Genomic DNA, 15,057 nt, shown 5'->3' with positions numbered 1-15,057 from the left:
GAATGAAAAGTGCTTCAAATGTGTAACGTATGTGCTGCCTTAACAGATGAAAACTGTTGGAATACTACAGAAACAACGAAAAAATAACACAGCCTGGATGCATGACATTAGGCCTGACTTGTTAAAAGTTATAATGTGACCTGTGGCGATAAAGAAATTGCAAGTAAAGGAAGATAATACATATAAATATCCTACCTGTGGTATACCTACCAGCTAAGTTCAGTCATCCTTTAAAAAGACACCAGCTGCTGCTAGGATTTTATGCTTTCTATGATACCATTATGTTGGACTCAAAACTCTAGCAGGTAAAGAGCACTGACTGTTAAATATGAAGAGGCATCACTGCTGAAGTCCAAATCTTTAGATTCAAGAAAGCTGTCCAGGATTTAGAAATCAGTTTAGCATTCATTCGGAAACTATTACCAGTTTTCTTTTGACATCTGTATGGGTGAAAATGTTTTTGTACTTCAAAAAACAACATAGAAAATTAGGCCTGTTTCCACCTGTACAGAAATTGGTATGCAAATATTTTTTTATACTTCTCTATTTTCTATATAAGACTTACATTACTGTTTCCAAACTATATTTGGAAAGTACAAATATCAGCTTCTAGAAGTTAGAGCAAAAACTTGAAATGTGAGAAGGTATCTTCAACACATAGTTGAAGATTCCTGTCATGGAGAAAACATTAATTCGTAACAGATTTGAGAGGAGTTAAAGATAAGATTATGAATGAGCTGAAGCTCTTAGAAAGATTTTTGTAATGGAGGGAAACAAAAGCAGTCAACACCTAAAATTGTTTGGGTTCCATTTTTTTTTTTTCTCAAGTTCTTATGGTAGTAAAGCAAAAGTATATTTCATTCCACAGGTGTCATGTGGCAAACAAGACCTGTCCAAAAAATCATATTTGGAATAATCAAGTTTGCAGATGTTTGGCACAGCATGATTTTGGTTTCTCTTCCCATCTTGGAGATTCTGGTAAGCAGTTTTGCTTCAGTGTTTAAATGTAGTTCCATGTTTTGATTTACTTAAAAAAGAAATTAAAAATATTAAGAGTTGAATCTTTGTCAATACGATTATTTGTAGTTGCCTGTCTTTTGACGTATACCTGTTCTTAAAACACCTTAAAAGTTATGGATTTGCTGTCATTTCTTCACTTAGAATAGGTGAATGGGTAAACACAAAATTATGATAATTCTGTAACTTCTCTGCCGTATTTCTAGACCCATCCGAAGCATTCCATATTTGTGGGCCAAACAAAGAGCTGGATGAAGAAACCTGTCAATGTGTCTGCAAAGGAGGCGTGCGACCCTCAAGCTGTGGACCTCACAAAGAATTAGATAGATCGTCCTGTCAATGCATGTGCAAAAACAAACTTCTCCCCACTTCCTGTGGGCCCAACAAGGAATTTGATGAAGATAAATGTCAGTGTGTATGTAAAAAGACCTGCCCTAAACATCAGCCACTAAATCCTGCAAAATGCATCTGTGAATGTATAGAATCTCCCAATAAATGCTTCTTAAAAGGAAAAAGGTTCCATCACCAGACATGCAGGTAAAAATTCAAGTCTCAGCCCTTTCACTGTGTTTAAGGTATAAAAATTTGGTTTGTGTTATTAGCCATCTTGTTGAATTGATTTTTAGTCTGAAGTAAACAGTAAGCCTCTCTTCAATTCAGTTTTACCTTCTATGATTTTTATCATCTCTAAGAGGAAACTACTAGGCAGAGTAAGTATTTTAAAGAACATTTAGTTTCTTGTAATCTTGCTACTTCATGTGTTTTATGTTTTTTCTTTTGATGAAAATCGACTGTGAGTTCAAGCTCCCTGTTTTTTTTATGCTACTTAAAATCTCACACTGTTTTTTATCAAGAATTGAATATTGCAATTCAAATGCATCAAATATTCCTAATTAGGATTCAAGTGATTACTTCATTTTCACTTCCTAAATTTTTTGCATCATTTCATTAAACTAATACTAAAGATTTAAGAGTGCATAAACAGTCTTACAGACATACGTGACTATAAAACAGGCTGCCCATATTCATCATTTAAAATGAGATTTGGTCAGAAAGAAAACTCTATATATGTCACCAGAGCACACCCATAGCAGTAACAGTCTATATAAAAATGTGAATGTCTTTAGGTTCTGAGAAACAAACCATTATTTATAATTTGTATATTTTGAGAGGAAAATTTTCCTATAAAGTGAATTTGTTAAAACACAAGGCAATTTGGAACAGAAAGATCACTTATTTTTTAATATATGAGAATTATTAAATATATTTAAATTAATGGCAAATAATTTCAGAAATGTTCAAGCACTGGAAATGGAAAATACCAAATTTGGACATCTAAATGTCTGTGGTAATTTGTTGCTTATCGATAATAAACCTTATGTATTTTTAATATAATATGTAATTAGATGGCATAAATATATAATAATATATATAGTCATGTATATACAGATCAGTTCATCCTGAATAAGGAAAAAATGTCTAATATTAGGAATGACACCTGGGGAAATAGGAAATATATTAGTAATAACTGTCATTACCTGTTCTGCTATGCTTGGCCTTTTGAGTGAAATAGAATAGTTCTTAGAAACATAAGAAATTTCTTCTCTATCATTCAGTTTTTATTTTGATTTTCTGTTTGTAGAGGAAAAGGAAACTACCTGATCACAAGAGCTTTAGATGTTGCATAGCCTTATAGCACTGCTCTATTGTGCAGTTCCAGCAGTGCTACGCACATTTTAAGAGAACATTCACATGAGGAAAAGTCAGGCATTTAGAAAAGCTAAGAAACATCTTAATAAATATCTTATACCACCTGTCTTGATTTAAAGGCTTAGTATTTGAAGGAGGGAATTGAGCCCAGCTTTTCTCTGTGGTGGTGTAGTTGAACATGATAAGGAGTTTCAATTTCTTTCTTACTTCCAAGGACAGTGTGATATAGGATGCCTTTAGCTGTTTCTCTTTTCCAAGCATTTCATCTTAGTGTGGAGAAAGAAAGATCTGTATATGGTGTTACTCCATAGCTCCACAACCAATAGCCCTATAGATGCTGGTACTGCAAAGCGAAACAGAGGATGCAGTCTTTACTCCTTCTTAGCATAGGTTTATCACATTCTCGCTCTGTCCACCACAAGCTTTCTCTAAAAGGAATAAAGCCCCAGCAACATCCTGTTTGCCATTGTAAGAAAGATCTCTTACTGTTAAGAGACCATGTAAATGGAGGCACCACTCTGTAACTTTGTGCAAGATGCCCGAGACCCAGACGTGAGCAGATTCCTGTATCCGTACGCCAGGCAGCTCGCCATGCAGAGTAGTTCTTGTAGGTCCTGGTTTTGAAGTATCATACGCTATGGTTTTGAAGTATTTATATGCTGTACCTAAAATGTCTGTGCCTCTAATGTTATACCCTGCTCCAGAGGAAAGGAATACAGTCATTTATAAAACACAGGATAGGAAGAAAAACCCCAACACAACATACACGTCCCCTCCACCCCCAAAAAAATCCCCACAAACAAAAAGCCCCATCATAAAGCATACTGGCTTTTAAGATGATCAGACTGTCATCACCCCTAAAAGTAGCATTTCTACTTCAGTTTCATCTGTGGAGTTGTTAAACTGACCAAACTGATAAACTGAGGCATTTGGTAGCAAAAATCCCTAATACTGGTCACAAAGTTGCTGCTGACTCACCCAGCACTATACCTATTGACTGAGCATCTATCTCTCTTAGTTCCAGCATGCTCAGATTATCCGCATCAAAACAGACATCTTTCACATGAAAGCACTCTGTAAACAACATTGAGCCCAAATCTTTTGAAAGACCTGGCCTATTGTTCAGCAGTTTCCTAAGGAAACCACATTTATGTAGTTACAATGACTCTGCTGCTATTCACCCTGTGCTATCACCTCAAAAATTTATTTTGGTCAGTTTTGGCAGGGCCAGATAACTAGGCACCCCAGCTGCAAAGCATTTTAGGGGAGGAGAGGAGCTTTCTTGCTCTGTTCAAATGTCCCAAATAAGGATAAGAGTGCAGTAACCCGACCTTGACTGCTGCCAGACACCAACTCACATGGGAGAGATGCTTTGTAGCACTCTCAACTGAGTTAAATTCAAGTTCACAGTTCACCAGGAGTCACATTCCAAGCAGAGTGAACTCCTAATATTTAATGATTCCGTGACTGCTTTTCATTTTGTTCAACATGTCAGGTGGATCGAAGAATTTGGTTTTGCCTTTTTCTTTTATTTTTTCTTGTTTAATTTTATAGTCATTCAGTACATGAAATAGTCTAACTTTCATGGCAGAGGCAGGCAAAAAGGCAAGTGAGTTTCATCTATTGCATCTCTGTGGAGTACCTTTATCCCAGAACAGACCTACTGCTGGCTGCCCATTTGCTCAGAGTATTAGATGCTTTTGCAAACATTTCTGTTGCTTTTTACCACTGTTTCCAACTTCATTGGCCAAAATATCAGTGGGGCTGTGAGAGATTCCAATGAGCTGTTACACTGATCTCAGATATCTGTATTGTGGCACAAAATGTTACTCCCTTAGTTATAGAGACCAGACTGTTTAACTAATCTATGATTAACGACATTGAAAACACTGAGCAAGATGTGACTAGTTAATAAATGTCATGTTTGCAGTCTTCCTCATTCCTTATTGTTTTTCTCATAGCCAGCTTTATTGGTTGAAACTAGCTGGCATGAATTAATATAACTCTAATCCAGACCTCATATCATAAACAAATTATTGCAAAGTAGTAACTTGGGATCCAAAACAAGCACACAGCATACTAACTTACCTGCAACAATAATAGGAGTAGCCACAAGCCTGAAACAAGAATTACCTAAAAGGATAGTGATATTGCCTTAACATAGTAATACTGTAGTGCTTTGAACTGAAGTAAGTATAAATTAAAGTAATAGATCATAATATCAGGGTTCCACAAACAGGCACAGAGTTGTAAGTATAACTGTGTTGAAATTCAAAACGTATACTTTTGTCTTTTGACTCATTGCCAGCATCTGAAAAAACACACCAGACTTGTACTTTGTCTTCATTATGCACCAGAAAGTATTTAGGCATTGTTATTTTAAGGTTATTCTAGGTCAAGTTCTTGTTTTAATAGAAAAATAAACTAGGAAAAGGAAGAGTTCAGGGACAACCACAGATATTTTCTTTGTGTAAGTTCTATTTTTCCATCAAGGAATCTGCAAAGAAAAATTCTGCTGCTTTTTAGGTAGATGTGACTTGTGGTTTAACACTCTATTTCTGTTAAACTTATTTTAATCAAAGAGTGACTATTTCTGTTCTTACCTTTAAGATTTATCATAAAAACTCAGACTCTGATCTTACTTCAGCGTGCGCATAAATGCAGTATGAAGTGTAGATATATTTTCAATGGACTTAATGGCTATAGGAGTTTGCAACTTGAAAGGATGTTCTCATTTTCAAGACTCAAATCACAGCATAACATATGTAGACAAAGCTTTCTCAGGCTTATTGCATTAGTGAATACGATGAGAAACAGTCCTGGGTAAGAAGATGGTAGATTTAGTTATCTGATTCTGGATTGCCACCTCAGACTGGCAGCATGCAATAGGTCATAACAAGCTACTTTGAGTACAGAAAATTATTGCTGCATTTTCAAAATTAATAAAACCACTGAAGACTAGAACATGACCAGAATCTGGCAATATGTTAAAAATAGACATGAGTATCTGTTGCATTTCTCTTCAATAGCATTCAGTATTCTTACACTGATTTTGTGAATAGTCCAATTAAAAGTAGTTGCAAAAACATAAACAGAAGTTAAAAGTATTTGTAGGAATTAAATCTCCCATTGATCAATTGCAATCTAAATGCACACAGATTTCTACTCCAGGCTGATATAAATGATCATGTTATATTAATGCCCACTTTTTTTTTTTGTTAATGTCTTTAGTTGTTACAGACCACCGTGTACAGTCCGAACGAAACGCTGTGATGCTGGATTTTATTTTAGTGAAGAAGTGTGCCGCTGTGTACCCACATACTGGAAAAGACCACTTATGAATTAGTGAAGAGAGCACTACTCGCTATTTTGGTGTACATTTTTCCACTAGAACAAAAGAACAACAGAAACTTTGCTAATATTTGGAATTAAATGTGCACCAGAGACCCTGTGGGACTTTCAGAGACAGACTCATTATGCTTTTCTCAAGATGTGGAAAGCAAACGTAGAAAATAACTGGGGTTCATGTTTTGTAAAGAACTCAATAAGGACTTATTTTCTGCCAATGACCAAACAGCCTAGGTTCTTCTTCTCGTGATTTTTTTTTTAAGAGATAATGACTATATAATTTATTTCCACTAAAACCATTGTGCAGCATTTCTGTTTATAGCAGTAACAATTGTTAAAGCTCACTGTGATCAATATTTTTATATCTTGCAAAGTATGTTTAAAATAAAATGGAAATTGTATTATATAATTGTGAGAATGTTTAATCTTCTGCCTAAAGAAAGGAACAGCAATGCAGCTTTACTGTCAGGGTTCTTAAAAGGGGGGAAAGACAATTAAGAGAAAGCACTTTTATGAAAGGAAGACTACAGCATTTTCTCATAGCTGTTTTACATGTCATTTTACAGAGTTATACTTAGTGTTTCATGACCCAGTGATATTTCTGTCTCTAGACTGCAACTAGCAAAGCAAGTACAATTAAAGACTAATGAAAACCTTGGAGAGTCTGTACATGACTGCATTCAGCGCTTGGACCCCCAACAAAAGAAGGATGTGGACCTATTGGAGCAAGTCCTGAGGAGGCCACAAAGATGCTTCGAGGGCTGGAGCACCTGTCCTATGGAAACAGGCTGAGTTGGTCTGTGTTCAGCCTGGAGAAGAGAAGGCTCAGGGAAGACCTTATAGCACCCTTCCAGTACCTAAAGGGGGCCCACAGGAACTCTGGAGAGTGACTTTTTGCAAGGGCAGGTCATGACAGGACAACGAGGAATGGCTTTAAACTAGAAGAGGGTAGATTTAGATTAGCTATTAGGAAGAAGTTCTTTACTATTAGGGTGGTGAGGTACTGGAACAGGTTGCCCAGAGAAGCCATGGCTGCCCCATTGCTGGCAGTATTCAAGACTAGGTTGCATGGGGCTTTGAACAACCTGGTCTCGTGGAAGGTGTCTCTGCCTGCGGCAGGGGTTTTAGAACTAGATGATCCTTGAGGTCACAATCGTAATCATTCTATGATTCTGTGACTGCCCAAGTATAAAGACTTTGTTTAAAGGACAGCAACAACTCACACTCCAACATACCTTCTATTTTATTACTTGTTAGTATTCTTAAATAATTATGTAAAATAATGTCCACTGAAGGTTATTAGTATGAAAGTGGAAACACCAACTATGCTTTTTATTTAGTATTACAGGCTATATTTTATAATTTAAAACTAAATAATTCACTTTAATAATAAAACTAAATAATGATAGTAATAATAATATAAAATATAATATTTTCTATTTATATTATTTTATATTATCCTATAATAACTAAATAATGATTAATAACTTAATAATTAAATAATGCACTTTACTCTTTCCTATAGTCATTCAGTTATCTTGATCAATAATGTATGTGTATTCAAAAATACTTTGAGGGAATAAAAGTAATACAATTTATATTCTAGTGGAGACATGAAAGGACGTCTGCCAGTCTGGTATGGATTGACATGATCTCTGCATAAAATATTGTCAGCACTTTTCTTTATTAAAAAGAATGCAAAATCAGCATCTACAACTCCAAAAAGAGGTAAGATTTTTTTATATTTTTTTTTAAAGTTGTATGGGAAGAGCCATTTTCATAGAACAATCTATTCAAAATTAAAATATTTTTGAAGTTAGAACTTGTTAAAATGTGAAAACCTTGCTGGGTACAGAACTAAACCAAGCAAAGCTGCAAAGCCAGATTTTTGTGGCAGGAGTGGTTAGATCTCTAAAAATAATTTTAGATGTCAGCACTGGTTCTAAGCAGCTTTTCGTAAAAGAGTTATTAATGAAGTAGTATTATTTCCTAGAAAGTTTGGGGCAGGAGCATGTTGCTTTTCTACATTCTTGCATATTTAGATATAAGAGTTCCTAAAACTGAATCCTACTTTAAATGCTCAGTCACCATCATGGACTAAGGCAGTCTACCAAGCATGCAGAATGAGAGGCAGTTTGAGAGTTTCCATTCTATATCTAGTGTCCTCAGTGTTTTTTAATAAGAGCTATTTGTAGGATAATAGGATAAAGTGTAGGCGTACAAATACTGAGGAATATCTTTCTTTATTACTATACTGCCTCAGCAGCCAAATGCAGGTAGAATGCCAGATGACAATTGAACATTGATATACAACTTTAGGTAGCATAACAACAAGCAATTGCCATCAGTTGGATTATTAGTCATGCAGATCATCAGTGTCTAAACTGGCAATATCAGTCTAATTGCAAGAGGTTAATAGTCAAAACTTCATTTAGTATTACTAAAGATACAGACATCTACTTCTGTATGTCAGCTGCTTGAAGGGAGCATAAAATACCTTAAGAAACCAATTAAAGGCCAAATTAATGAAGTCATGAAAACAAACTGTAGATAAAGCTCCCCAAATAAGGTTTTTAATTTCTATGCAAGCCCAGTACAGAAGAGATGCAGTGAGGAAAACATAAACCAAATCTGAAACCCAGAATAGAGGCTAAGTATGCACTATCTAACAGAAAAAATATGTACATGTGGTTAAAAAGGAAGAGGGCACAAGTGAAGACAGAGCAAAACTGCATTCCAACAAGAAATTGTATGTAGATTATAAAAAAAAAGTATGTTACAATACTGGGCAAATAAAAAAACCACCAAAATCTGCTAACGTCAGCAATGCTCTCTTTACATATCTAAACTATTTGAAAGGAGTTCACAAATATAGGTAATAAAACTATTCTGGCTAAACAGATATTTGGATTTTTACTGAGCATGATACACGCCAAGATGATAAAACCCATCAGGATAGGGAAAGGAAGGCAGGGAGTTTGAAAATGAGAGCACTGAACAGGAAGCTCCAACTTTGTAACAAACATCATTCAACAGGAATTACTTCCTTGAATGCTTTTTTTTTTTTCTTTCAATTTGTTACCTTTCCAAATATTGAGGTTTTCAGACATAAGTAAATCACTAAATAAAACTGTGATTTAAAGAAAGAGCAGACTCTAGAAGTTACCACAATTCAGGTTTATGTCTAACCAAAGCGACTGGTCAATCTTTCTCAAAGGTATGCAGATGAGTAGAATAATATATGCAAGCAGTTGACAGCATTTTCTGATAGTCAGGCTCTCCAATTCTGCTTTACATGAAAGGAGGGTTTTTTTTTTTAAATGCATATTACTCAAGAACATAATAAATGTCACAATTATTAGTATAGGCTACAGAATTCCCATCTTGTATGATGAAGTGTGATTCTGTTTATATCAGTACTGTCACAAAATCATCTATATTTAAGCAAGTGTTTTTCTGAGGAGAAATAGAGTGGTGGTATAATCTGGATAGCAGGTCTTCCTTTCATCTATTACATAAAGGAACTCGTATATTTACACCATTTTCAGTTTTGAAGTGTTATTTGATTATAAGCTTCTTGCCATTTTCTTCTTAATTTCAAATATTAATTTAGTGTTCCTAAAATATATGAAAAAATCCCAGACTGTACAGCTTAAAAGGTTAACAATATAGGTGATGATTCTATATATGTTATTCTGCACTAACTCTAAATAAGCTTGTTTATGTTGTCATTTGTCTGAAACTTTGTTATTCTCTACAGAAAAATACAACTGTGAGGGAGAGAGCGAGCATGGATAACTGCAGTAAATCCTATTTAATAGTAAACAGACTTACGCTTGCATTTCATCAGGAATTTACAAGTTTCTGTACTCTTTCAATATTGTTCTATCTGGAGACTGTAAATTATGCAGAGCAACCCTCTCTACCTGTAATAACAGAAGGATGTACTATAGATAGTATGAGTGCTGTTAGTCTCCTGACATGTTTGTTTAATTCATGTTGAAGAAGATAGCGAATCAGTTCTCTTAGTTCTATTTGAAAGACCAGTGCGAAATCTTGCATATGTACCAAAGCATCTTGAAAGGCTTAGTTTTAGGATTGCTTTCAGTATTCTCATTTTCAGTCTTCAGATCTTGGTGACAACTCCAGATGCCCTAGAATTTTAACATCGCTCTCTCACACACACACACTGATTTTGTGGAAGTATAACTAGCTATCACATCTGTGCCAAAAGCTAGGGATGGAATATTTTGTGCAGCCAGTAAGCTCAGTAAGAGATTAGCGTAAGAAATAAACTATATTCTTTTAAATATTATTTAAATATTAATTTAATTATTTAAGAATATATTCTTTCAAGGTTATTTATTAAATATTATTTAATTTCTCATTATTTGGAGGCACAAAAGATTACCCTTAAATAGAAAAGTTTAAAGGTGATCAACTCAGAATTTTCAGAACTTCTGTAATTTAGTGAATATGATACAGTAATAGTTTTTAATATAATGGGATTTTTACTTTATTGAAAAAATAAATATAAGTTGATAATTTATTTAACAGTTTCTTTCTTGTTCTCTTTTTCTTTTCCTTTCCCATTTCAGATAAAAAGTTCTGGGAAAGACCACAGGACAACCTTCTGATTGAATGATGAAATACTAAGATCAAATGTACCAGGTATTATTTTTGGTTTTTAGTGCACTAAATATGAAAGACTAATAAAATTAGGCCAGTTTAATGCAGGTTTAAGACTCCAGACTAGATTTCTTAAAAGCTCTATATAGATCAACACATTTTTGTAAAATATCTAGACTCATTTTGTGTATATTTTCATGCCCAGATGTACTGCAATCTGAACAGTAGTAAGCATTAAGAAGTCACCAATTTTACAGTAGCACAGGTTATAAAATTTCAGTAATTTATCATTATGAAAATGTGTATTTTATCAATATTTTGAAGCTATGAATCAGTGAACCTTACTTCCACTTGAGAATGTGTTGAATGCAACATATAGCACATTCCAGGGGAAGAAAAAAAAAAGCCAGAAAAAAAAGAACCCTAAAACAGAGTGCTGTACTCCTTTGTGTAAGCATTTCTACATGTGGCAAACCACTATGGAAATCTCTGAAAATTACATATCACCATTTATCCCCTTTTCTTGTCAGCAAAGTATTGTCATGAAAATAACATCTTGTAGATTCAGGTATTTTTCCTGGGGAAGGGTAATGTCTCCGTTTGTTATAGACATTGGCCTTTCACCTGAGTTTCAGCAAGGTCTTTATCCATTTTCTACATTTACAATCAGCTGTATGCGGTCATTAAACTCTTCAGCTTTGCCCCTTTCTCAACTTCAATTACTTCTCTTAAGATTTCTGGACCGTATCTGTTTCCCCATAAGTATATCTGTATTTGACTTTCAGTCTTTCTCACATATAATTGTTAACTCTGAGCCTTCCATTTCCTTTTTATATCCAGTCTCTCACTAAAAATCGCATTGCCTTCCTCTCTGTTACCATTAAGACGTCTTTTCTCTCTCTGCTTTAAATAATCATGCCAACATAGGGATTAATCTGGTTTTAGATGTCTAGTGATAGTTTTAACTCTTATTCTGCCAGGTATGTATAGTTAAGAAGAACTCTGAAACTTCACATTCGAAGTGTTCAAATCCAATCTGCCCAAACAAATAAGTAAAATTATTAGAGTTGGAAGCCTCCCAAAGCAAACTTGCAAATAAAAGTAACAGATGCAGAAATTACCCTAGCTGATTACACTTGAAATACAAAGGACAATTTATGACATCTCACTCCCTGCAAAAAATACAAGCTTTCATTCTGCTGTATGCTGGGTACTGTCTCTGTGGTCTAACCCTGCAGTCATGCAGTCCTTCATGATGTCCAGCACAGCATTCTGGAGCTAAATTCAGCCTTGTAAATCAGTTTATGTTCATGACTCATTCACATTCTGTGGAAAAAGTTCAGGACTCAAGGGCAGGTGAGGAGGCTTTTCAAACATACCATGAAAAAAACAAGGTCTGTGTTCTTCCTTGGCACATGTGTACCCCCCTCTATGCTTTACACTACTGTGAAGACAGATGGAATGTGGTCGCAGCATCCTTCCCAGAAAGATATTGCTGTTTTTAAGGACAGAGGGTGTTTGCAAACTCAGGTTGCCATCATAAGATAAATGTGCTTTTCACCAGCGTGCACCCTGACCAGTAATTTGAATGCAGAGAGCTACCAACATACAGAACACTTTAGGCTCAACTTAATCCATGGGTTAACATCAATGTAGATACTATATTGGTTTAATTTTCTCCAATCAGTTTTGAATAAACCTTTAAGAGATACTTATTTTAAAATACAGCAACCTGTTACTGAAGCAGTAAAATATCTTGGACTTGTGATTCTTTCAGAAAAAAATAAATCTAAACATATGAGCAGACACATTGCCTGGAATCTTATCTGGATTTAAACTCAAGTAAAATTAAGGTGGGCTAAATCAAATCAGTTACATCCATTAGAGGAAGTTGTAGTACTACAACATTTACTTTCATTTCCAAACTATGAGTTTTCAAGTACATATTAGTGTCATCTGAGGGAGAGCTATAAGTGTCTGACAGCACTTTTTGTGTTTATTTGCAAGAGCAGACAGTGCAGCAATGAGATGTTTTAATGTTGCTGCAAGTATATATATAATTTTTTAATCAGTATTTTTCTTTTGAAAGATTAGTACTCAGAAAAGGGTTACACTTTAGAGAATCCAGGCATTAGAAGTTCATCTATTCATGCAGTACATGACTGCAGTAGATTTATACTGTATTAACTGTAAGTTTACAAACATTCAGATTTTAAAAATCTTTACAATAACAAGTCTTTAGCTATTGAAGATCTCCCAGTTAACATTTCCCTTTATTAATTATTTGCCATTGTTCTTTAAAGCATACAGGAAGTATATCTTATATTCTTTAACTGTAGTTTATTTTGAAAAATACTTCCAAAATAGCTATTTTTATTTTAGTAACTCTAACAGTGATATGACAGAAAGCTCATAAAAAAACCCAGCAGGTTAATAAAACTTCACATTTCACAGCCCAGTTATTCACTCTACCATCAGCCATGGTCCTGCAGAACTGTGTATGCAGGTTCCTAAAGCAACATACTCTCTCCGAGTGGTTTCAATTTGGGCTTGCAGCCACCAGTGCTGCCAAGATCCTGGCTTCTTAGTTACAGGACAATTTCTTTGACCTTCTTTCAGCTTAGACTAAAGATCATGTGTATTAAGGACTTCTAAAACACCCAGGAATAAAAATCAATATTCAGGAAAGCAAAAATAAATAAATGACTAAATACATTAATAATTATCATCGCCTCTGAGAAGAACATCAAGAGGAGGTTAGCTAAAGGCAAGCCAAACCCATTGCATCTGCAGGAGACAGCTTGTTGCTGACATCACTGATTCTTCCTTCTCATTTAAATGGTATCATTCATTTTAATAGCATCACTTTAAGACTGGTCAGTCTTCAGAGTAGCAAGGCCTGGTAAGTGTCATCAAGCACTCCTGTTCTTTACAGATTGTTTTAACATTGTTGATTGCTCAAGGAGGGAAGACCTACATATACTCAGGAATAATCTACCTGATAACTCTTTACATTTACCAAGTAGGTATTTATAGCTGTTAGAGCGCTGCAGCTTGGGAAGACATCATCCATAACTTCTGTAACAGTTCTTACACAAAATGAAGCAACAGATAACCTACTAGAATTCTTGTTAGCTTTTCAAGAGAGCGAGAAACACTGCAAAGCTCAAAGAATGCCTCATGGAAAAGGACTGAAAAAATTAAACATCCCACCATTAATGAAGTGTTAATTAAGTGCATTTGAAACAACCCCCATTGACAGCAAAACTGTTTTGTTTATACAAAAGAATTCTTCAGAGTTTAGACCAAATTGTGGTCTCTTAACTACATTGTTCTTTCCATGGGAGTTTGCAACATAGTGAAATACCATACCAAAAACTAATTAAGTCTCACAAATACTCGTGAGTCAGCACTTCAAATTTCCTTATTTATCACTGTAAAGAAGAATCCTTGAAGAGGAAAACCAAAGGACACATAAAGGAAAAACATATAAGAGATTTGATCCACAGTTGACTTTATAAGCACTGTGAACAGTGCCTAAATCCTAAACTTAGACCCTAAAAACCCTCATTCATTTGTCCCCAGTTCACAGGGTCATGTTTTCAAAGAAAGTTTTCTGAAGATACATTTCTGCAAATTCCTGTAGTGCAGCACACCTATATGCCTAAACTCTTATCAAGATACATAAAACCAATGATGCCTCTATTTACCCTCTGAACTAAAATCCAGTAAATATTCAGAAAGTACTAACATCTTTATGCACAAAACACATGGAAAAAGTTTCTCTCACTCGCTTCTGTTTGAGTTGTTACACTTCATGTGAAATAAGTAAATAATATTCATCTCAGAAATGGATAATACAGTATTCTAAAATAGTGTTGTTGATTTTAAAATGGAAGACCTATATTCCAGGACTATTTAATTGACTATCATGTGCTTGTAACATGCCAGCAGATTTTACAGAAGGACTGAACTGTCCTGGATGTTATCACTTGCTATTATCTTGCAATTCTGGAGACTTGACAAGTATGGGATAAATCCTTTTTATCTAGTTCACGTGACTTAATTCCCATTTCTCACTTTTGCCTTACTTCTCTTAAGTAATATATGACATGTTGTGTTTTCTTTGACTAAGAAAGTCTTACTGTTGTGAGTTGCAATTGTTATATGATGAACTAAAAAAATCACCACATCTTTCTGTGGTTTTGCTGTGGTTTCATTGGTTTGTAGGGTAAATTGACACAGTTTATATTTTATGCTTACATTTCCATCTGCCTTGCTCAGCTTTGTCTGGTGTGCACTTGATTGTTTTGTAGCCTTTCTTGGTTTACAGTGCTAACTGTTGATGTGATT

At 34.8% G+C, this 15,057-nt stretch overlaps 1 protein-coding gene across 6 annotated transcripts in view; it reads left to right on the top strand.

The window, feature by feature from the left end:
* The window catches only part of VEGFC (vascular endothelial growth factor C), a 102,570-nt gene extending 95,837 nt beyond the window's left edge, over positions 1-6,733 (top strand). For all 6 annotated transcript variants that reach the window (XM_065695027.1, XM_065694989.1, XM_065694980.1 and 3 more), the window contains 3 exons: positions 869-978; positions 1,224-1,554; positions 5,959-6,733. In XM_065695027.1, coding sequence (XP_065551099.1) covers positions 869-978; positions 1,224-1,554; positions 5,959-6,073 — 556 coding nt within the window. In that variant the 3' untranslated portion in view covers positions 6,074-6,733. The remainder of the gene's footprint in view (positions 1-868; positions 979-1,223; positions 1,555-5,958) is intronic.
* Positions 6,734-15,057: the final 8,324 nt, after the last annotated feature.

Source organism: Lathamus discolor, chromosome 1 (genome assembly GCF_037157495.1).
Source record: "Lathamus discolor isolate bLatDis1 chromosome 1, bLatDis1.hap1, whole genome shotgun sequence".
Lineage (NCBI taxonomy): Eukaryota > Metazoa > Chordata > Aves > Psittaciformes > Psittacidae > Lathamus > Lathamus discolor.
Note: the sequence above shows the minus strand (reverse complement) of the source record. Positions and strands in the feature narration are given on the sequence as shown.